Source organism: Chlorocebus sabaeus, chromosome 5, assembly GCF_047675955.1.
Source record: "Chlorocebus sabaeus isolate Y175 chromosome 5, mChlSab1.0.hap1, whole genome shotgun sequence".
Lineage (NCBI taxonomy): Eukaryota > Metazoa > Chordata > Mammalia > Primates > Cercopithecidae > Chlorocebus > Chlorocebus sabaeus.
Window position 1 is genome coordinate 65,752,950 of NC_132908.1, and position 23,287 is coordinate 65,776,236.

Genomic DNA, 23,287 nt, shown 5'->3' on the forward strand with positions numbered 1-23,287 from the left:
CTGGGCTCAAGTGATCCTCCCACTTCATCTTCTCAAGTAGCTGGAACCACAGCTGTGTACCACCACGGCCAGCTGATTTTATTTTTATTTTTTTGTAAAGATAGGGTCTCCTTATGTAACTCAGGCTGGTCTCAAGTTCTTAGGCTCAAATGATCCACCCGCCTCAGCCTCCCAAAGTGCTGGAATTACAGGCATGAGCCACTGTGCCTGGCCGATATTAATACTTCTAAAAGTTTTAATACTTTAATAGCCATAGAGCTTTAAGTAGTTTTGTCTCTAAGCCATTGATCATAATGTTCTCCACCCAAGTAGTCCTTTTCTGTCTTTTGCATTTGTCTTGCTACCCTGCATGATCAGGTTAAAGACTTTTTCCTATGAAACCTTCACCATCTCTCCAAACTGACAGTGATTAGTTGATCAGTTTCTCCTCTGTGCCCTAGGCCGCAAGTAGGTAACACCTCTTTGTTCCTCAGAGGATATTCATGTAATCAGCACTCAGTAACTATTGACTTTTATCAGTGACTTTTGTGGAATACTCATGGGGGCTGAATCAATGCTTAATCAAAGCTACATTTGTCTTAAAATTTTTGTTTAACAAACTAATATAATGCTTATTATGTGCAAGGCGCTGTTCTATGTACCTTAAAACAATCCTAGTAGATAGTTACTATTGTTACCATCATTCTACAGATAGGTAGACTGAGGCACAGAGAGGTCAAGTAACTTGCCCAAAGTCAGAGCTCATAAGTGGCAGAGCTGGGACTTAAACCAGACAGTTTGGACCAGAGTCTACTCTTAACCATTACTGCATGCTGGCTGTCTCATTATCTGCCACTGTTGTTCTAAATGTAAACGGCTTATTTAAATGTAGATTACCCAGAGCATCTCACTGTACCTTAGGCACTAACTTCTGGGTACAATAGGTCTTCAATCTCAGTTATTTTAGTGATCTGTTCTCATGCTGACTGACAAGGGCCATTGGACGGAGCAGCCTTCTTTTTTCGTTGTTATTGAAAAAGAAATTACTTTCGTCTTTTTTGAGTTTCACTCTGTTGCCCAGGCTGGAGTGCAGTGGTGCGATCTTGGCTCACTGCAACCTCCGCCTCCCAGGTTCAAGCGATTCTCTTGCCTCAGCCTCCCGAGTAGCTGGGATTACAGGCACCTACCACCACGCCTGGCTAATTTTTGTACTTTTAGTAGAGATGGTGTTTCACCATGTTGGACCAGGCTGGTCTGAAGCTCCTGACCTTAAGTGACCCATCCACCTCAGCCTCCCAAAGTGCTGGGATTACAGGCATGAGCCCCCACACCCAGCCAATAAGTTACTTTCTAGACAAGATAATATTTCAATTGACAACAAGATGAGAAAGAAATCAGAGCACAAGGAAGTCATTTGGTAATTGTGAAGAACATTGTAGTGATAGCTTTGTTGTGCTGTCACTGGATTGTGGTTTGTTTTGGTTGTGTTTGGTTTTGTGGGAGGCTTCCCACAAGTTTGCTCTTTGGAGAAGGAATGCTCTTGTCTTTAATCTGTCCAATTTCCTAATCTCTGTGATTTCTGCCCTGCAGTGAGTTTTGAAGATTGCACCGGTCGACAAAGGACAGCCTATTTTTCCGTCGACACCCGATTCAAAGTGGGCCCAGATGGTGTGATTACAGTCAAAAGGCCTCTACAGTTTCATAACCCACAGATCCATTTCTTGGTCTACGCCTGGGACTCCACCTACAGAAAGTTTTCCACCAAAGTCACGCTGAATACAGTGGGATACCACAGCCGCACCCCGCCCCTTCATGTATGTTGGCATTTTTCTGAGAAGTTCGCTGTTGTTTTAGTGCACTATCCGATCCAGGTTTCTCAGCCTTGGTACCGTTGCCATTTTGGACTGGATGATTTTGTGTTGCAGGGGTTGTCCTGTGCACCATGTAGGATGTTTAGCAAGCATCCCTGGCCTTAGCTGGTTAGACACCAATAGCACTTCCACCACCACTCCAACCCAAAGTGTCTTCACATGTTGCCAATGGCCCCTGGGGGGACAAATCAGCCCCAGTTGAGAGCTCTTGGTCTAACTGAATAATTCTTGCTGGGGTTTTTGGGGTGTGGGGATCGGGTAGTGTAGAAGAGTGGTAAAGGCCTGGACACCATCTGGGACTGAATCTCAGCCGTGCCATTTACTACTTGGGTAACGTTGGAGGAATTATGTCACCTGTCTATGCTTGAGCTTCCTTATCTGTAAAATGGAGATAATAGTGAGGATGGAATTAATTAATGCATGTGAAATGCTAAAAGTACGCAAGGCATAATTAGTCATTGTTAGCTATCTTTACCACTCCCCTCCTGGGGGAAGAAGAATGAATGAGAGCTGGATTCTTCTTCTCTCTCTCTCTCTCTTTTTTTTTTTTTTTTTTAAAGACGTAGTCTCACTCTGTGGCCCAGGCTGGAGTGCAGTGGTGCGACTCACAGCAACCTCCACCTCCCCAGTTCAAGTGATTCTCCTGCCTCAGCCTCCTGAGTAGCTGGGATGACAGGTGCCCACCACCACACCCGGCTAATTTTTGTATTTTTAGTAGAGGCAAGGTTTCACCATGTTGGCCAGGCTGGTCTTGAATTCCTGACCTCAAATGATCTGTCTGCCTCGGCCTCCCAAAGTGCTGGGATTACAGGAGTGAGCCACCGTGCCTGGCCGAGAGCTGGATTCTCTGATCATTTTGCTTTTTGTGCTTCCAGTAAGAAGAGTCTTGGCAAAGCAAGAGAAGAACCAGTGGGCAGCTCTTGCCCCATTAGACTGTAAACTCCACAAGACCCTTTCCCATGGTATTTGCAGTGCCTGGCCTTAGGTCTGGCCCATACCAGGAATAGACAAACAGATGAATTGGCCATGAATGGAAGGATGGATGGATGTCTGCCTAGGTTCTTGGCAGGAATGTTTCTAGGGGTTGTTAATCGAAGCGAGTTTCTCAAGTGCTCCCGTGGTGCTTTCTACCGAAAAGTCTCTCTGGAAGATATTCTGGTTGTGTCCTGCTTACTGCTTTGGAAGTGTGGAATGTGTTGTAAGTGCCAGGGCCAGTAAGGTTGGCATCTTCTTTTCTCCCTGAAGACTCTTGATATTCTTGGAACTTAATGGTCCTCCTGATCTGATTTTTCTCCCTGGTGTAATTAGACCAGAAAAATGAGGAGTCTAATACTATAGGACTATATTAACATAGCTCCTTGACTCAGAGTCTCAAGGGACCCCATCATTCATGTGAAAAAATTTCAGCACAGTGAGTCCTTGCCAGGCAGCTGTGTGTGGAAGCCTCTTATGATCTAGAGACAGTTTTATTTTATTTTTTTAGAGACAGAGTCTTGCTCTGTCTCCCAGGCTGGAGGGCAGGGTGCAATTTCGGCTCATGGACACTTCTGCCTCCCGGGTTCAAACAATTCTTCTGCCTCAGACTCTCAAGTAGCTAGGATTATAGGCACCCGCCACCATGCCTGGCTAGTTTTTGTATTTTTAGTAGAGATGGTTTCACCATGTTGGCCAGGCTGGTCTCGAACTCCTGACCTCAAGTGATCTTCCCACCTCAGCCTCCCAAAGTGCTGGGATTATAGGTTTGAGCCACTGTGCCCGGCTGCAGAGACAGTTTTGAGCTTCGGTCTTCAACTTTTCTTCCACATCTCTTGAACTTTGTGTCTGCCTCCATGTCTGCTGTATCAGGATTGGGTTCAAGTACGTGTTATATAAATCTCCCAATTGTTGTGGTTTATGCAAAATACTCTCAAGTTAAGGAAGCCCTAGGGTAAGCTGTGCCCAGTATGGAGACTTGATAGTCATCAAGAGTCCAGGTTCCCCGTTTCCTTTTTGCTCCATCATCTTCAGCACATGACTTCATCCTCAAGGAGACGTCATGATCCCAGATGGCTGCTGGAGCTCCAGTCATCATGTCTTTTTTTTTTTTTTCTTTTTTAAATCGTGTTTATTCTAGGCAAGAAGAAGGAGAAAGGAGAAGCATAAAAATGCATTACTTAGTTATCTGTCTGCCTTTTAAGAAACCTTTGTGGAATTCTCCTCAAGCAACACTTGAGAAACACTGGCCAAAACTTAGCCTCATGACCACATCTAGCTGCACGTGCAGTCTAGGGAATGTAGTCTTATATGAGTACATTTCTGGACCGTATATCCCAGAATTAGAAAATTGATATATATATTGGAGAGATAGGTTTTTATTTTGTTTTTAATCAGGAACAAAGAATGGATATTGGGTGGTAGGTAGCAGATTCTGCCTCAGCTGGTTTGAGATTCACTTTGGTTTGTCTCTATAGTTCAAAGGATCCTTCTGGAACCAGATGGTACTGTAATTAGATGGCAGTCTTACCTTGCTTTCAATATATATTTATTAATTTTCAACTTTTTTAAAAAACAACATATCCAGGTAACAAAATTTTTTTTTTTTTCTTTTTTTGGAGACAGAGTCTTGCTCTGTCACTTAGGCTGGAGCACAGTCTCGGGAGCACAGCTCACTGCAGCCTTGACCTCCCAGGCTCAAGCAATCCTCCTGCCTCAATCTTCCATGTAGCTGGGACCACAGGGTGCACCACCATGCCCAGCTAATTTTTAATTTTTATTATTATTACTTTTTTTTTTTTTTTTGTAGAGATAGGGTCTCACCTTGTTGCGCAGGCTCACTAAATTTGTATAAGTATAGATCTTAGTCTCTAGTTCTTTCACCTTATTTGGGTGAGTTTTCTCAGTCTGGCATCCTTCTTTTCTTTCTTTCTTTTCTTTTCTTCCCTTTCTCCTTCCTTTCCTTTTGTGTTTTTAGTAGAGACGGAGTTTTACCGTGTTGGCCAGGCTGGTCTTGAGCTCCTGACCTCAAGCAGTCCACTTGCCTTGGCCTCCCAAAGTGCTGGGATTACAGGCGTGTGCCACCGTGCCCCACCTGGTATCCTATTTTTCTGAGGAATCAGTTCCGTGTGCAGTATTTTCAGGCATGACTCCCTTTCATTTCACGCATGAAAATGTTAGTGTGATGTTTTGCCAGCACAGTGTTCATCATTATTCATTCTCTGAAAATATTCCACAGTCCTAATGTCAGCAAGGCGTGCATGTTCCTTTCCTTTTCAATGTGATAACTGCGTTTGCATTAATTCATGAGTGCCCATGTGCTCACCATGGCTATGCAAGGTAGCTGGGTTTTGTTGATGTTGTTGTTTTGTTTGTTTTTGTTTTTTTTTTGGGATGGAGTTTCACTCTTGTCGCCCAGGCTAGAGTGCAGTAGTACATCTCGTTCACTGCAACCTCCACCTCCTGGATTCAAGCAATTCCCCTGCTTCAACCTCCCGAGTAGCTGGGATTACAGGTGTGTGCCACCACACCCAGCTAATTTTTGTATTATTAGTAGAAACGGGTTTCACCATGTTGGCCAGGCTGGTCTCGAGCTCACCTCAGGTGATCCACCCACCTTGACCTCCCAAAGGAAAAAGCCTGCTGGGATTACAGGCATGAGCCCCTGCGCCTAGTGAAGGTGGCTGTTTTAAGGCTTAGGATACAGTGGTTTTTCTGGGGTTGTTTTTAGTTTGTTTGTTTGTTTGTTGTTGTTTTTGAGACAGAGTCTCACTCTGTTTCCCAGGTCAGAGTGCAGTGACATGATCTCGGCTCACTCCAACTTCTGCCTCCTGGATTCAATCAATTTTCTTGCCTCAGCCTCCTGAGTAGCTGGAATTACAGGCACATGCCACCATGCCTGGCTGATTTTTGTTTGTTTGTTTTTGAGACACGATCTCTGTTATCCAGGCTGGAGTGCAGTAGCACGATCTCAGCTCACTGCAACCTCTGCCTCCCGGGTTCGTACCTCAGCCTCCCAAGTAATTGGGACCTCATGTGTGCGCCACCATGCCCAACTAATTTTTGTATTTTTAGTAGAGGCGGGGTTTTGCCATGTTGGCCAAGCTGATCCCAAACTCCTGACCTCAAGTGATCCGCCCACCTTGGCCCCCCAACGTGCTGGAATTACAGGTGTAAACCACCACTCCTGGCCCAGGATACAGTGTTGAGGGTCAGTTTTTTATTTTGTTCCTGTGCTGGGGTCAAATCTCAATAAAACCATAGCTCAGTGTTTTCCAACCAGTCCAGCCATCATCTGCATCATTACCTTTGTTGAGCACTTACTGTGTTTCAGGCACTATTCACAGTGCTTTAAATGTGCAATACCAGCATCTCATTTCATCCTCCCAAGAATTCTATGAGATAGATTCTAATACTATCCCCATTTCAGACATTAGGAAGCTGTAGTACAGAGAAGTTAAGTAATATCTGCCTGGGGCAAGGAGGCACCATCATGAGGATTCAAAGCCAAGCAGCCTAGCTCCAGAGCCTGCCCTTGGCTCAGGCTGGGCTGCCTCTCTAGGAGACAAACACAGGATGTAGAGGGCAGAGAGTGTAGGTGTGTGCGTATGTGTGCACTTGTGGCCAGTGTGCAGCATTGAGGTAGGGCTCTGTGATGATACCTGGTTATGTCTCACATGTATCTGGTGCATCGTTAATCTTTTTTTTTTTTTTTGAGATGGAGTCTCTCTCTGTCACCCAGGCTGGAGTGCAGTGGCGCCATCTCGGCTCACTACAAGCTCCGCCTCCTGGGTTCACACCATTCTCCTGCCCCAGCCTCCTGAGTAGCTGGGACTACAGGCGCCCGCCACCACGCCCGGCTAATTTTTTGTATTTTTAGTAGAGACGGGGTTTCACCATGTTAGCCAGGATGGTCTCGATCTCCTGACCTCGTGATCCACCCGCCTCGGCCTCCCAAAGTGCTGGGATTACAGGCGTGAGCCACTGCGCCTGGCACATCTTCAATCTTAAAGCCAGAAAATAGAGCTGAACTCAAACTTGGCAAGCAGTGATCAGTGACTGTGAGTTTTTATGTGGACGGTGAGAGATGGAATTTTCCCCTGGAAACTTTACTACAGTAATCACTTTAAAGCACTTAAACAATTTGGCAAATATTTTCCTTCCATTTTCAACTCTCTTATTTCCCTGCATGTGCATAAAGTTATCTTTATTGCATATGAAAACTGTTCAATACAAGTCTCAAAGGGTATTTTTGGCTCCCATCCCAACAGCTTCTGTTAGAACAAATGGAAACCATATAGATATAATGATACAGTGAAATGAAGAGATTTGTATTGATCACAAAGTAGTTCTTAGTACCCGTTCTCAAAATCTACTTGTTTTGGCTGATAACTCCACTTTGGGGACCTATGTCCCCAAGAAAAACATGAAAGAGGCTGGGTGCAGTGACTCACACCTGTAATCCCTGCAAATTGGGAAGCCAAAGCAGGAGAATCACTTGAGCCCAGGAGTTCGAGACCAGCCTGGGCAAGATGGCAAGACCCTGCCTCTACAAAAATTAAACAAAATTTAAAAATTAGGTGCACGTGGTGGTACATGCCTGTAGTTCCAGCCACTTGATAGGCTGAGGTCAGAGGCTCACCTGAGCTCAGGAGTTTGAGGCTGCAGTGAGCTTTGATCACTTCACTGCACTCCAGCCTAGGTGACAGAGCAAGACCCTGTCTCTATTTAAAAAAAGAAAATAAAAGAAATCGAAAACTCAAATATTCAGTTGTTGAGTAAGCTCTGATATTAAATCATCAGAGTATAATGTTGCTATTAAAAATCACATTATGGGCTGGGTATGGTGGCTTATGCCTATAATCCCAGCATTTTGGGAGGCCAAGTTGCTTAAACTCACAAGTTCGAGACCAGCCTGGGTAACATGGCAAAACCCTATGTCTACTAAAAATACAAAAATTAGTCAGGCACAGTGGTGTGCACCTGTAGTCCCAGCTACTCAGGAAGCTGAGACGTGGGGGATGACTTGAGCCTGGGAGGCAGAGATTGCAGTGAGACAAAGTCTTGCTGCTGTACCCCAGCCTCAGTGATAGCGCCAGATCTTGTCTCAAAAAAATAAAAATGAGATTACGTAGGCTTGAAACAGCTTGTAAATTATAATATCAAACCCTGAAACCAATACTTGTGTATGCATGATGATTATTGGAACTCTGGACACTAAGAAGGATAAAAAGAGAGTGTGGTCTTTATGATACAGCAAAGGGGCTCATTGGTTTTTGTTTTGGTTGGTCATTTTGGTGCATATGTATGATTTGTCATTGATAAGAGAATGTATCATTAAATTCAAACTGTACACTGCCCACAGAAGGCTGGGGATGCTGTCTGGCTAGGTTGGACTATTAGACCTGTAGTATCCGTCCTGAATTGTCTCATCTTGTTCCTCATCTTCTTTCCTTTTAGGCCTCTGTTTCTGGAGTCCAAGCAGAATTGCTCACATTTCCCAACTCCTCTCCTGGCCTCAGAAGACGGAAGAGAGACTGGGTTATTCCTCCTATCAGCTGCCCAGAAAATGAAAAAGGCCCATTTCCTAAAAACCTGGTTCAGGTAGAGAAAGAAGTTCTCTATTTCTCTGGGAGGGATTTGGCAGAGAAGTACCAAGGAGAGAAAGGGAAAAGACCGAATGTTGGGATCCTTCTTTACTAATACTTTTTCTTTCATTTTGTTTTCAGATCAAATCCAACAAAGACAAAGAAGGCAAGGTTTTCTACAGCATCACTGGCCAAGGAGCTGACACACCGCCTGTTGGTGTCTTTATTATTGAAAGAGAAACAGGATGGCTGAAAGTGACAGAGCCTCTGGATAGAGAAAACATTGCCACATACACTGTAAGTATCTCTTAGAAGCTTGTTGACACTGGGGTAACTAACATCCATCCAGGATTTTTTGGTCAACCCATGCTGGATCTCCAGATCAGAGGCTCTGAACACATGAGGAGCTTGACACCTCTTGACCTGTTGCTAAGGAGAAATGATGGGAGAATGTGGGACAGTTTGGGGTTGTTAATTTTTCTCCTTGTCAGGAAGAAAGGAAGGAGAATCCCCATGCATCCTCATACAACCAGGGCAAATTTAGACCCAAGATGTCAACCTGTTCTTGGGGCTGAAAGTCCCTGACCTAAAGGAACAGGACAGTGATGATAAAAGGGAACAAAACCCATTTCTTGGGCTTGGCAGCAGCAAGAGCTTGAGGAAACCAAGAAGTTTTTTTTTGTTTTTTTTTTTTTTGAGATAGAGTTTTGCTCTGTCACCCAGGCTGGAATGCAATAACGTGATCTCAGCTTACCACAACCTCCACTTCCTGGGTTCAAGTGATTCTCCTGATTCAGCCTCCTGAGTAACTGGATTATAGGCAACTGCCATCACGCCAAGCTGGTTTTTTGTGTTTTTAGTAAGATGGGGTTTTACAATGTTGGCCAGGGTGGTCTCAAACTCCTGAACTCAGGTGATTCACCCTACTTGGCCTCCCAAAGTGCTGGAATTACAGGAGTGAGCCACCATGCCCGGCCTCCAAGAGGTCATTTTTTTTGTTTTGGTTTTGGTTTTGGATTTTTTTTTTTTTTTTTTTTTGAGATAGAGTCTACATATGTCACTCAGGCTGGAGTGCAGTAGTACAATCATAGCTCACTGCATCCTGGACCTTCTGGGCCCAAGCGACACTCCCACTTCATCTTCCTGAGTAGCTGAGACTAAAGGCGCAGGCCACCACACCCAGCTAATTTTTGTATTTTTTGTGGAAACAAGATCTTGCTATGTTGCCCAGGCTTGAGCTCAAGCAGTCTGCCCACCTTGGCCTCCCAAAATGCTGAGATTACATGAGCCACCATGCCTGGCCAGGAAGTCATATATTGATGCCAAATTCAGAAATATCTGGGGGAAATGCTAGACCAGAAGGACCAGAGCAAGTTTCACCCTGCATGGAATAAGAGTTCTTCAGGACCCCACTTTTATCTCTAGGCCTGAAGCCCTGGTCCTCATGTGGGAAATGGGAGGTCTGAGCCAGTGGGGGTGTTCCACTCCATGGGTCTTACCTTGTTATGATCTCATTGAAGCAGCAGCAGCACATGTGTGAGAAAAGTCACCCACTGGGGTCTCAGAGAGTGGGAAGGTGTGGCAGCCCAGGGAGTATACTCTGCTCTGGCCGGGCTCCTTCTGCCACATTTTCTTCCTCATCAGAGCTCAATTCACCCTCACTTGGTTCTTTCAGCTCTTCTCTCATGCTGTGTCATCCAACGGGAATGCAGTTGAGGACCCAATGGAGATTTTGATCACGGTGACCGATCAGAATGACAACAAGCCTGTGTTCACCCAGGAGGTCTTTAAGGGGTCTGTCATGGAAGGTGCTCTTCCAGGTATATCCACTAATGAGAATCTGAATATCCAGAAAGACTCTTAGGTTCTTTGGACCCCAAAGTGTTGTCCAACCCCGAAGGTTGTGTAACTAAAGCTGACCCTTCCTATGGACAGAACTTCTTGGAAAGCCGTTGTTGTGTTAGACGCATGTGTATAACAGTCTCAACAAGGAGAGTTTAAGAACAATCTTCCCTTTTTCCTTGTTAAATTTTTTTTTTTAGGTTGGGCATGGTGGCTCACGCCTATAATCCCAGCACTTTGGGAGGCCAAGGCGGGTGGATCACCTCTGGTCAGGAGTTCAAGATCAGCCTGACCAACATGGTGAAACCTCATGTGTACTAAAAATACAAAAAAATTAGCCAGGCGTGGTGGCATGTGCCTGTAATCCCAGCTACTTGGGAGGCTGAGGTAGGAGAATTGCTTGAACCTGGTAGGTGGAGGTTGCAGTGAGCTAAGATTGCGCCACTGCACTCCAGCTGGGGTGACAGATCCAGACTCTGTCTCAAAAAAAAAAAAAAATTTTTATAGAGATAGGGTCTCGCTTTGTTGTCCAGGCTACTTTCAAACTCCTGGTCTCAAGCAATCCTCCAACCTCAGCCCCACAAGCTGCTAGATTATAGGCATGAGCTGCTATACCTGGCTAAGAACAACCTTCCTAATTAAGGAACAGATCTTTGCCAGTACCTTAAAGTCCTAAACAATCTGCCTTGATCACATTCTTTTCTCTCTTCCATAAAGATAACCACACCCTAGGCTGGGCACCATGCCTGGAATCCCAGCACGTTAGGAGGCCGAGGAGGCAGGCAGATCACCTGAGGTCTGAAGTTCAAGACCAGCCTGACCAACATGGAGAAACCCTGTCTCTACTAAAAATACAAAGTTAGCTGGGCGTGGTGGCGCATGCCTATAATCCCAGATACTTGGGAGGCTGAGGCAGGAGAATTGCTTGAACCTGGGAGGCAGAGGTTGCAGTGAGCCGAGTTTGCGCCATTGCGCTCCAGCGTGGGCAATGGGAGCAAAACTCTGTCTCAAAAAAAAAAAAATGATAACCGCACCTTGACTTTTGTGGTAATCATTCCCTTTCTTTTCTTTATTACCATTTGTGTATTTATACCTGAATAATAAGTTGATACTTTGAGCTTTCTTCCTCCCCTAGCACTTTGGTAAGAATTCTAGGAATTAGATAATGGGGGAACTCTGACATGGTACCATCCCCATGTCCCCTCCTTTATCCCTCAGGGCAGAATTGGATTAAGCAATACTGACCCTGTCCCAAAGGGTCAGTTTGTCTAAACCTTCGTCTCCTTGAACTCTTCCAGGGACCTCTGTAATGGAGGTCACAGCCACAGACGCGGACGATGATGTGAGCACCTACAATGCTGCCATCGCTTACAGCATCCTCAGCCAAGATCCTGAGCTGCCTGACAAAAATATGTTCACCATTAACAAGAACACAGGAGTCATCAGTGTGGTCACCACTGGGCTGGACCGAGAGGTCAGGTGTCAGGAGGATCCAGAGGGTGTGGAGGACAAATGTGTATTAGCTCAATCCCGTGGACAAAGCAAAATCCTGCTAGGCCACTTGTCAGTTAAGACAGTGTTGGTCTGAGCTTTGCATCTAAGCTTGTGCCCAGAGGTTCCGTGCCTAGAAGACAGGCTGACTGGCGTGAAGCAGATGGTTAAATATTCTGGTTCCATGTGTCGGGCTGGGCTAGGCCAGAGGTGGCTGGTAGTCTTGGTCCTAACTTGGTTGCATTGATCTCTCTGCAGAGTTTCCCTATGTATACCCTGGTGGTTCAAGCTGCTGACCTTCAAGGTGAAGGGTTAAGCACAACAGCAACAGCTGTGATCACAGTCACTGACACCAATGATAACCCTCCAGTCTTCAATCCCACCACGGTAATTCTACAACTCCTCAGAGGGTTTCCAAAGAAAGGTCTTTTGTTGTTCGTGAACTAGGTTTCACCACTGCTCATGGGCAAAGTCTTTGAAAACTCTCTCCAGACTAGTGAATGTTAACTTTAAACTTAAAAGCAAGCATCTTGAGATGGCAGTTGTCTTTTGGCATCTTTTTTCCACCCTTGGCCTGGGGCCAATTGGCTCAAGATTGTGAAGCTGCAAAAAGCACCTACTGATTTCATATCTGCATATGGTACATTTTTATAGCAAATATTACCGGGTTTCATTTCTTCATTGAACACGTATTTTCTAAGTTTATATTAGGCACTGTGTTAGACAGTGGAGATACCATCACACACAAAGCAGACAAAGATTCTATTCTCATGGTGTTTCTACTATAGCTAGGAAGACATCTTATGAGAATTATTGAACACCAAGGATATTACATGCATTCAAGGAGAAGGTGTTGAGAACCAAGTAGGGGAAGTTTAAATCATCCTGTATAATGGCCAGGCGTGGTGGTTCACACCTGTAATCCCAACAAGTTGGGAGGCCAAGGCTGTTTGGAGTTTGAGACCAGCCCAGCCTTAAGGACGGAGTTTGAGACCAGCCCGGCCAACGTGGCGAAACCCCGTCTCAACTAAAAATACAAAAATTAGCCGGGCATGTTGGTGCATGCTTGTAATCCCAGCTATTTGGGAGGCTGAGGCACGAGAGTTGCTCGAACCCAGGAGGTGGAGGCTGCAGTGAACTGAGATTGCACCATTGCAACCCAATGTGCCCATTGCCTGGTCTCTCCTCGTCACATCTGCTCCTCGAAGCTTGCTTTCAGTTAGCCAGGTGTGGTGGCACATGTGTGTAGTCCCAGCTACTCTGGAGACTGAGGTGGGAGGATTGCTTGAGCTCAGGAGGTTGAGGCTACAGTGAGCCATGATTGATCGCTCCAATACACTCCAGCCTGATGACAGTGAGATCCTGTCTCAAACAACAAAAAAAGAGGATTCCTTTAGCCCCCTGAGACTCAGTTCTGCTAGCAGTCTTGGTACTTTGTAAATGACCCATCTCTTTCCTCTGCAGTACAAGGGTCAGGTGCCTGAGAATGAGGCTAACTTCGTAATCACTACACTGAAAGTGACTGATGCTGACGCCCCCAATACCCCAGCGTGGGAGGCTGTATACACTATATTGAATGATAATGACGGACAATTTGTTGTCACCACAAATCCAGTGACCAACGATGGCATTTTGAAAACAGCAAAGGTTTGTATGGTACATCCTCGAAGCTGTTCATGCCCTTGTCCCCTGGTATCTTCTTAGAAGTAGATTCGCTTTGGCAGGGGGACAGGGTGACTTTCCCAGATTCTAGTAGACCATGTGGGGTTTGCAGTGGCTCTTCCTGCCCATGTAAGAAATTAAGAAACTGGGCTGGGTGTGGTGGATCACACCTGTAATCCCAGCACTGTGGGACACTGAGGCAGGCGGATCACGAGGTCAGGAGTTTGAGTCTCTGCTAAAAATACAAAAATTAGCTGGGCATGGTGGCACATGTCTGTAATCTCAGCTACTCGGGAGGCTAAGGCAGAAGAATTGCTTGAACCTGGGAGGTGGAGGTTGCAGTGAGCCAAGATCGCACCATTGCATTCCAGCTCTGGGCAGCAGAGCAAGACTCCATCTCGGGGGGGAAAAAAAAGAGGCCGGGCATGGGGGCTCATGCCTATAATCCTAGCACTTTGGGAGGCCAACGCGGGCAGATCACAAGGTCAAGAGATCAAGATCATCCTGACCAACATAGTGAAACCTCATCTCTACTAAAAATACAAAAATTAGCTGGGTGTGGTGGCGTGCTCCCACTACTAGCGCGGTCCCAGCTACTAGGGAGGCTAAGGCAGGACAATCACTTGAACCTGGGAGACAGAGGTTGCAGTGAGCCATGATCGTGCCATGCACTCTAGCCTGGCAACAGAGTGAGACTTCGTCTCAAAAAAAAGAAATCAAGAAGCTAAGGCTTCTTGATGGCTCATGGTGGCTCATGCCTGTAATCCCAGCACTTGGGGAGGCCGTGGGGGGCAGATCACCTGAGGTCAAGAGTTTGGGACCAGCCTGGCCAACATGGTGAAACCCTGTCTCTACCAAAAATACAAAAATTAACCAGATGTGGTGGTGCACACTTGTAATCCTGGCTGCTTGGGAGGCTGAAGCAGGAGAATTGCTTGAGCCTGGAAGACAGAGGTTGCAGTGAGCCAAGATCACACCACTGCACTCTGGCCTGGGCAGAGTGAGACTCTGTCTGGAAAAAAAAAAAAAAGAAAGAAAGAAAGAAGAAATCAAGAAGCTCTTACACAGGATCCTGAAATTGAAAAAGGTTCTTTCCCAAAACATTCTCCTTCCTTTAGCTCTTTCCATTTTGCAATGAGAGGGAAAATGATTTACTGGTCTCTGCTCTTGTGCTGGTTTATTTTAGAAGTGGGGCAGATATGGTTGTTTTTGAAAAATGTCCTAGAAACTTGAAAACTAGCCAATCACAGTAGTGCATGGCGGTGGGTCCAACTACTTGGGAGGCTGAGGTGGGAGGATCACTTGAGCCCAGGGGGTTGACACTGCACTGAGCTATGATCATGCCACTGTACTCCAACCTGGGCAATATAACGAGATTCCGTCTCTTTAAAAAAAAAAAAAAAAAAAAAAAAAAAAAAAAGGTAGCCAGGCGCAGTTGCTCACTCCTGTAATCCCAACACTTTGGGAGGCCAAGGTGGGTTGATCACCTGAGGTCAGGTGTTCGAGACCAGCCTGGCCAACATGGTGAAACATCGTCTCTACTAAAAATACAAAAAATTAGCCAGGTGTGGTGGCAGGCTCCTGTAATCCCAGCTACTAGGGAGGCTGAGGCGAGCAAAAATTCTGTCTCAGAAACAAAATAAGGAAAGAAATTTGAAAACTAAGAATTTGAGTGAATTGCTTGTTGAAGTGACTGGATCCCTAGAATAGCCCCAGAGCTTTGACTTCCTCTTGAGTAAGTGAGCAGATCTGAGAAGCCCTGGTAAGTAATTATGGTTTCTGCCATTGAAAGTCATGGCAGAAACCACAGTTACTTTTGCACCAACCTACTGTATTACCAAAAGCAACAGTTAAGGATTTAATTTCATTTTCATTAACACAAAATGTTTTGTTTTGTTTTTAACTTCATTGTTTCTGCTCTCTAGGGCTTGGATTTTGAGGCCAAGCAGCAGTACATTCTACACGTGGCAGTGACGAACGTGGCGCCTTTTGAGGTCTCTCTCACCACCTCCACAGCCACCGTCACCGTGGATGTGCTGGATGTGAACGAAGCCCCCATCTTTGTGCCTCCTGAAAAGAGAGTGGAAGTGTCCGAGGACTTCGGCGTGGGCCAGGAAATCACATCCTACACTGCCCGGGAGCCAGACACGTTTATGGAACAGAAAATAACGTAAGTGTGAGGATTTTTCAACTGACTTACAGCAGCTGGGTATTTTATATCATTTTATATATAAATCAATAATACATAGTTCATGGCATTTTGTCATTTGTCTGTACAAGACCATTCTCTTAATTTATTTTTTATTCCCTTTATCTGTACTCCTTTCACCTGTTCCCTTCCCTCTACAGACAGCTGTTCTTGGTCTGATGTGCTGCCTCTCTTTGAGCTCTTGTAGTATGGTAGAAATGTGATTTTACTTTGCATACATAATAGTGTGTTTTTTTGTGTTTGGAGTCTCACTTTGTCACCCAGGCTAGTATACAGTGGTGATCTCTGCCTACTGCAGCCTCTGTCTCCTGGGTTCAAGCAATTTTCATGCCTCAGTCTCCCACATAGCCAGGATTATAGGTGCCCGCCACCACGCCCGGCTAATTTTTGTATTTTTAGTAGAGATGAGGCTTCACCACATTGGCCAGGCTGGTCTCGAACTCCTGACCTCAAGTGATCTGCCCGCCTCCCAAAGTGATGGGATTACAGGCATGAGCCCCTGCACCCAGCCCATAGTATTGTGTTCTAAGTAGCTTGCTATTAGTATTTCTCCTTTCAAACTTGAAGGTACCTCTATAATGTAAATCACACAGATGCTGAAAACCCACATACCAACCAACCAACTACAACACTTGCTTTAAAATACTCTCATTTTGGGCTGGGTGCAGCGGCTTATGCCTGTAATCCCAAAACTTTGGGAGGTCTAGCAAGTGGATCATGTTCAGGCCAGGTGTTCAAGACCAGCCTGGCCAACATGGTGAAACCCCTGCCTCTACTAAAAACACAAGAAATTAGCCAGGCATGGTGGTGCACACCTGTAATCCCAGCTACTTGGGAGGCTGAGGCATGAGAATCACTTGAACCCAAAAGGTTGAGGTTGCAGTGAGCTGAGATCGAGCCACTGCACTCCAACCTGGGCGACAGAGTGAGACTCCATCTCAAAAAAAAATAAAAATAAAAATAAAAATAAAAACTCTCATTTTCTATATGTAGCCAATGGACTCCTCATAATCTAGAGATATTTCTACATGCTCCAAACTGTAAGGCCTGGCAAGATGGGTTTTAATTGAAGTTTAAAAGAATGGTGAAAAGTCAAAGACAATAATGTAGGATTTGATTCTGTGATGAAATCCTGGATTGTACAGTTTCCAGGCTGGGCTGAAAGCTTGCAGTAGTGAAATAGATAGTTCAAAGCATCTCCTGGGGCAGATTCAGGGAGTAGGTCTCTAGTGTCTGTTTGCCCTTACACCTGGAACAATGACCACTTGATGTAATTCATTGCTTTGCACTTCCAAAGAAGTGAGGCCAAGCCCGCAGGTTCTCAGAGTCCTTTCCTCCTTTGATTTCTTAGTTTCCCTTTCAGAGCCTTTCCATGACCCTAGTAAATAACTGAGCAGTAGATCTCTGTTAGCTTCCCTGTACCTCCCATTAAATGCCAATAGTACAGCCCACCCACAAGTCAACAAGGCAACCTGCATCTCCAGATGTTCATGACAGGAGAAGAGGTGACATGTTGCTACCATTTAGGAACTACTGTATTGTTTTGGGGGAGCTGGTCTGGAGGAGTCTGCTTTTAAAAATAAATAAGGATTATAGTAATCATTGCTTCAGCAAGAATCATCCATAGATGCCAAATCCGTTGGGTGAAAGTTAGTTGCTGAACAAGATATTCTTAAATTATCTACCTGCAGATTATATGTTAATCATGCAGTATAAAAAGGCACCTTTGCTGTGAAGAAATCTGGTGGCCTTTCCCTTATCCAAGTGATCTAAGTTATCAATAGAAGCACAGACAGACATCATGTGCTTCCCAGTGTCCTGCACTAGGGAGGCCACAACATCACTCTGTCGTGTTCTTGTCCCCACCACTGACCCCTGAAATGGATTACCTGAATCTAAATTTTGAGGAGTAATCAGGCAAACCCAAACTAAGGGCATTCTAGAAAACAACTGGCCAGCACATTAAAAAAATGTCAGTGACAGAAAAGAAAGCCCTAAGGAAGAGCCATGCCAACCAAAGGCCATATTGGATTCTGAATCCAGAATGGTGCAAGGTTGCTATAAAGAACATTTTTGGAAAATCTGACAATTTGAATATGCACCATATATTCAACAACAGTATTCTATCAAAGTGCTGGGATTACAGGCATGAGCCACCGCGCCCAACCTATTGTTGGTTTTCAAAATAAAACATTGGAAGTAACCATATAACTGAAGAAGAGCTTGAGCCATTTTCAGCTACATGTTGTTTGCTGGTCCTATTCTAAAAGCCAGAGCTTGTGCCTGTTTAGGTATCGGATTTGGAGAGACACTGCCAACTGGCTGGAGATTAATCCGGACACTGGTGCCATTTCCACTCGGGCTGAGCTGGACAGGGAGGACATTGAGCACGTGAAGAACAGCACGTACACAGCCCTCATCATAGCTACAGACAATGGTAAGGGGACCTCATCTGGGCCTTTGCTGCCTCACCCTCCTGGCTAGTTGACTTTCTTGCCCCTCCCTTCTTTTGGAGGCAAGAGTTTATTCTTTTTCTTTTATCCTTTTTGTTTGTTGGATTGATTTGTATAAATGTATGGAGTACAAGGGTAATTTTGTTACAAGCATAGATGTATAGTGATAAAGGCAGGGCTTTTAGTGTATCAATAGAAGCACAGACAAACATCATGTGCCTCCCAGTGTCCTGCACTAGGGAGGCCACAACATCACCTCTGTCGTGTTCTTGTCCCCACCACCGACCCCTGGAATGGATTACCTGAATCTAAATTTTGAGGAGTAATCAGACAAACCCAAATTAAGGGCACTCTAGAAAACAACTGGCCAGCACATTAAAAAAATGTCAGTAACAGAAAAGAAAGCCCTAAGGAAAAGCCTAACACATCACCCAAATAACATGCGTTGTACCCATTAAGTAATTGCTCATCATCTACTCCCTCCCACCCCTCGGACCCTTCCCAGCTGCCATTGTTTATCATTCCACAATCTACATCCATGTGTACACATTATTGAACTCCCACTTCTAAGTGAGAACATGCAGTTATTTCTCCTTACATGTCTGATTTGTTTCACTTGAGACAATGGCCTCCAGTTTCATCCATGTTGCTGCAAAAGATTTATCTTTTATTCTTAAAGGCATTCTTATTATCAAAAATTCAAGTGGGCTGGGCATGGTGACTCACACCTGTAATCCCAGCACTTTGGAGGCTGAGGTGGGAGGATCACTTGAGCCCAGGAGTTTGAGACCAGCCTGGGCAACATGGCAATACACTTTCTCTACAAACAGTACATAAATTAGCTGGGCATGTTGGTGAACACCTGTAGTCCCAGCTACTCAGAAGGCTGAGGTGGTAGGATTGCTTGAGTCTGAGAGGTGGAGGCTGCAATGAGCCAAGATTGCGCCACTGTTCTCCATCCTGGGCAACAGAGCAAGACCCTGTCTCCAAAAAAAAAAAAAAAAAATTTTTTTTCAAGTAATTTTGGTCAGACAGAACTTCCTTTTCACTACACACGCACTCTTTATTCCTTCCCTAAGGGAACCCGACAATGATGGTTTATGATCCAGTTCCAAAGCTTAATATTCATGTGACCTTGGATTTGCTGTTTAATTTTTTTTTTTTTTTTGAGACAGAGTCTCGCTCTGTCACCCAGGCTGGAGTGCAGTGGCACAATCCTGGATCACTGCAACCTCCGCCTCCCAGGTTCAAGCAATTCTCCTGCCTCAGTCTCCCAAATAGCTGGGATTACAGGTGTGCGCCACCATGCCCAGCTAATGTTTGTATTTTTAGTAGAGACGGGGTTTCACCATATTGGCCAGGTTGGTCTTGAACTCCTGACCTTGTGATCTGCCCGCCTCGGCCTCCAAAAATGCTGAGATTACAGGCGTGAGCCACCGCGCCTGGCCTGCTGTTTAGTTTTTATGTCCCTCAATTCCTTTACCTGAAAAATGATAATACTCATGTGGGTGAAATTAGTTAGGTGTTAAATCAGTTAGGTGTGGGTCCTTCCAGACTCTTTCTGTGTATTTAAATACATTTATAGGCTGGGTGCTAGGCTCACACCTGTAATCCCAACACTTTGGGGGTCTGAATTGGGAGATGGCTTGAGGCCAGGAGTTCAAGACCAGCCTGGGCAACATGCTGCCCATAATCTCAAAATGCTGGGATTACAGGCATGAGTTACCATGCCTGGCCTCCTTCAGTTAATTTTAAATGACATATGTTCATTGTTTAAAAAGAAAATTTACATGAGAAAAAATTTTTTTTAAATTTACAGTCATGCCATCTAGACATATCTATTTATCGGTTTGAGATAGATTGTTTTGTATCCCTATCGTATATTCATATTGAAGGTAGTTCCCTGGGTACCAATTTTTCCTACTACCATATGCTTGGTGTTGTGTCAAGATGTAAAAGAAACGCAAACAGAACTGTGGATGGGCTGGGCACGGTGGCTCATGCCTATAATCTCAACACTTTGGGAGGCTAAGGTGGGAGCCCAAGAGTTCAAAACCACCCTAGGCAACATGGTAAGACCCCCTCTCTACAAAAAAAAATTAAAAACTAGCCAAGCATGGTGGCATGCGCCTGTAGTCCCAGCTACTAGGGAGGCAGAGGTGGGAGATGAAGCCCAGGAAGTAGAGGCTGCAGTGAACTGTGTTCATGCCACTGCATTCTGGCCTGGGTGACAGAGTGAGACCCTGTCTCAAAAAAAAAAAAAAGTATATGAACTCCCCAATCTATTTTGAAAACCAATTTGCAGAGACTTAAAAAGACCCAACTCATCCCCTTTGATTTTAAGCTTCTAGTCAGGCTTAAAATTAAAATAAGTAAAATAAAAAGACTCAGTGCTTTGATAATGACCTTAAATGGCATGAAAATGCAGAAAAAGGAGAACTAGGGAAACAGTAGGCAGGCAATAGGACTTCTTGGAGTAGCTAAAATTCAATGAATGAATAATGATATGTAAAGAAGGAGAAGCGTGTCCTTGGTGTGAGGAATAACTTGAATAATTGTTATCAAGGTGGGAATAAGCGTGTCTGTATAAAACAGTCAGAGACCTGCCCACCTAGGAGTGGAGGTCCTTTGGGATTGGTGGGACAGGAGGTTCTGGGGGTAGAGTGGGGGTTGATGGGCAACCACTGAAGAGCCAGGACAAGAACTGGACTTGGTCTGGTGGAAGGCAGTGGGGATTCATTAGTGTTGCCAAACTACTACATTTCCTCTGTATTTTCTCTTAGGTTCTCCAGTTGCTACTGGAACAGGGACTCTTCTGCTGATCCTGTCTGATGTGAATGACAACGCCCCTATACCAGAATCTCGAAATATATTCTTCTGCGAGAGGAATCCAAAGCCTCAGGTCATAAACATCATTGATGCAGACCTTCCTCCCAATACATCTCCCTTCACAGCAGAACTAACGCATGGGGCGAGTGCCAACTGGACCATTGAGTACAACGACCCAAGTGGGTACCTGAGTTTTATTTTGGCAACTTTTCTCCAATGGCCATGCTTCCCTTCCCCCAGATCCCCGCCTCTCAATTTCCCTTCTCAACTTCCAGATGTCACCCCTTCCACTGGTACTTGCTTCCTTATCCCTTCTGTCTTTGAGGCCTTGCTCCAGAGGTCTTTTTCCTTTCCTGGTATCTAACATTGTAGCATGCTACCCAGTAATCTAAACCCAAGCAGGGCTCCCTCTCCCAGCCTCTAGCCACCCTCCACTGCCCTCTCCACTTGCAACCTCTGGGACCATCTTCTCTGCCACCTCCTGCTCCTGGGACCAAGCAACACCGTTTTTGTGCTTAGCTCCTTCTTGCCAGCCAATCATGAGCTCCCAGATTTGTCAGCACTATTCTACCAAAGTGGAGGCAGCTGTCAACTGCCTGGTCAATTTGCATCTGTGGGCTTCCTACACCTACCTCTCTCTGGGCTTCTATTTCCACCGCAATGATGTGGATCTGGAAGGCGTGTGCCAGTTCTTCCACAGATTGGCCAAGGAGAAGCACAGGGGCGCTGAGCGTCCCTTGCAAATGCAAAACCAGTGTGGCGGCCGCACTGTCTTCCAGGACGTCCAGAAGCCATGTTAAGATGAATGGGGTAAAACCCTGGGCGCCCTGGAGAAGAACCTGAACTGGGCACTTTTGGATCTTCATGCTTTGGGTTCCGCCTGCACAGACCACCATCTCTGTGACTTCCTGGAGAGCCACTTCCTAGATGAGGAAGTGAAACTCATCAAGAAGATAGGTGACCACTTGACCAACCTCTGCAGGCTGGCCAGCCTCCAGGCCAGGCTGGGCGAAAAGGTTCACTCTCAGGCACAATCAGGAGCCTACCAAACCCAGTGACATCTGAAGAGCCCCGCTCTGCCTGACCCTCTCCCTCCAGCTACTAGGCAGCTTTTTTTAAGCAACCCTAGAACCCTCTCCCAAGTCTTAGACCAAATGGAAATAAAGCTTTTTACAGAAAAAAAAAAAAAAGTACATACCTAGATAAAACCCAAGCAGCTCTGCTCTCTTCACTCAAGGCACTCAAGTGCCTTTAGTTCACTAACAATTTTATTCTGGAATGAGCTTTTTTTCCTCCCCTGATCTCATCATTTCTTTTTATTGCTTTCTCCAGCCCAAGAATCTATCATTTTGAAGCCAAAGATAGCCTTAGAGGTGGGTGACTACAAAATCAATCTCAAGCTCATGGATAACCAGAAGAAAGACCAAGTGACCACCTTAGAGGTCAGCGTGTGTGACTGTGAAGGGGCCGCCGGCGTCTGTAAGAAGGCACCGCTTGTCGAAGCAGGAATGCAAATTCCTGCCATTCTGGGGATTCTTGGAGGAATTCTTGCTTTGCTAAGTAAGTCCAGCTGGCAAGTGACTCAGCCTTTGACTTAAAAAAATGGAGGAGGTTTATTTCCTGGAAGTTATTTTTGTTCTCATATGAATAAGGATACAGGTTAGCTGATATAGGAGAGAGACTCCCAAGTTATGCTAGCCTCCATAAAATAGAAGTTTGTCTCTTACTGAACATTTCAGAGGTAAATGGTCTCAGATGAGAAGGCCATGAAGTCAACAGGGGACCCAGGTTTCTTCTGTTTCTTTTCATCCTTCAAGTCAGTGCATCCCAGGCTTGAGTGCATACAAATCATCCGGGCCTCTGGTAAACTGGGAAATCTGATCCAGGAGGTCTGGCATAGGGCCACAGATTCTGCATTTCTTTTTTTTTTTTTTTTTTTTGAGACGGAGTTTCGCTCTTGTTGCTGAGGCTGGAGTGCAATGGCGCTATCTCTCAGCTCACTGCAACCTCCACCTAACGGGTTCAAGCAATTCTCCCGCCTCAGCCTCCTGAGTAGCTGGGACCATGGGCATGCACCACCACGCCCAGCTAATTTTGTGGTTTTAGTAGAGATGGGGTTTCTCCATGTTGGTTAGGCTGGTCTCGGACTCCTGACTTCGGGTGATCCACCCGCCTCAACCTCACAAAGTGCTGGGATTACAGGTTTGAGCCACCGCACCCAGCCAGATTCTACATTTCTAGCCAGCTCCCAGGGGGTACTGATGTTGCAGTTCCTTAGATCATAAGCAGAGTAGCAAGACCTTGGGGGCTGCCCTCATCAGCGTGCTCTAAGCTAGCCAGCTCACCACCACCACCTCTACATTCCATCCTAGATGGGGGAAGGGGATAAGA

General features: G+C 45.4%; 1 protein-coding gene across 1 annotated transcript in view; it reads left to right on the plus strand.

The window, feature by feature from the left end:
- CDH1 (cadherin 1) overlaps positions 1 to 23,287 on the plus strand; it is a 101,168-nt gene that overhangs the window by 67,109 nt on the left and 10,772 nt on the right. The window contains exons 3-13 of the mRNA XM_007993837.3: positions 1,570 to 1,793; positions 8,283 to 8,426; positions 8,552 to 8,707; positions 10,086 to 10,230; positions 11,551 to 11,726; positions 12,002 to 12,130; positions 13,208 to 13,390; positions 15,331 to 15,575; positions 17,906 to 18,051; positions 20,851 to 21,075; positions 22,229 to 22,456. Of these exons, the coding sequence (XP_007992028.1) occupies positions 1,570 to 1,793; positions 8,283 to 8,426; positions 8,552 to 8,707; positions 10,086 to 10,230; positions 11,551 to 11,726; positions 12,002 to 12,130; positions 13,208 to 13,390; positions 15,331 to 15,575; positions 17,906 to 18,051; positions 20,851 to 21,075; positions 22,229 to 22,456 (2,001 nt within the window). The remainder of the gene's footprint in view (positions 1 to 1,569; positions 1,794 to 8,282; positions 8,427 to 8,551; positions 8,708 to 10,085; positions 10,231 to 11,550; positions 11,727 to 12,001; positions 12,131 to 13,207; positions 13,391 to 15,330; positions 15,576 to 17,905; positions 18,052 to 20,850; positions 21,076 to 22,228; positions 22,457 to 23,287) is intronic.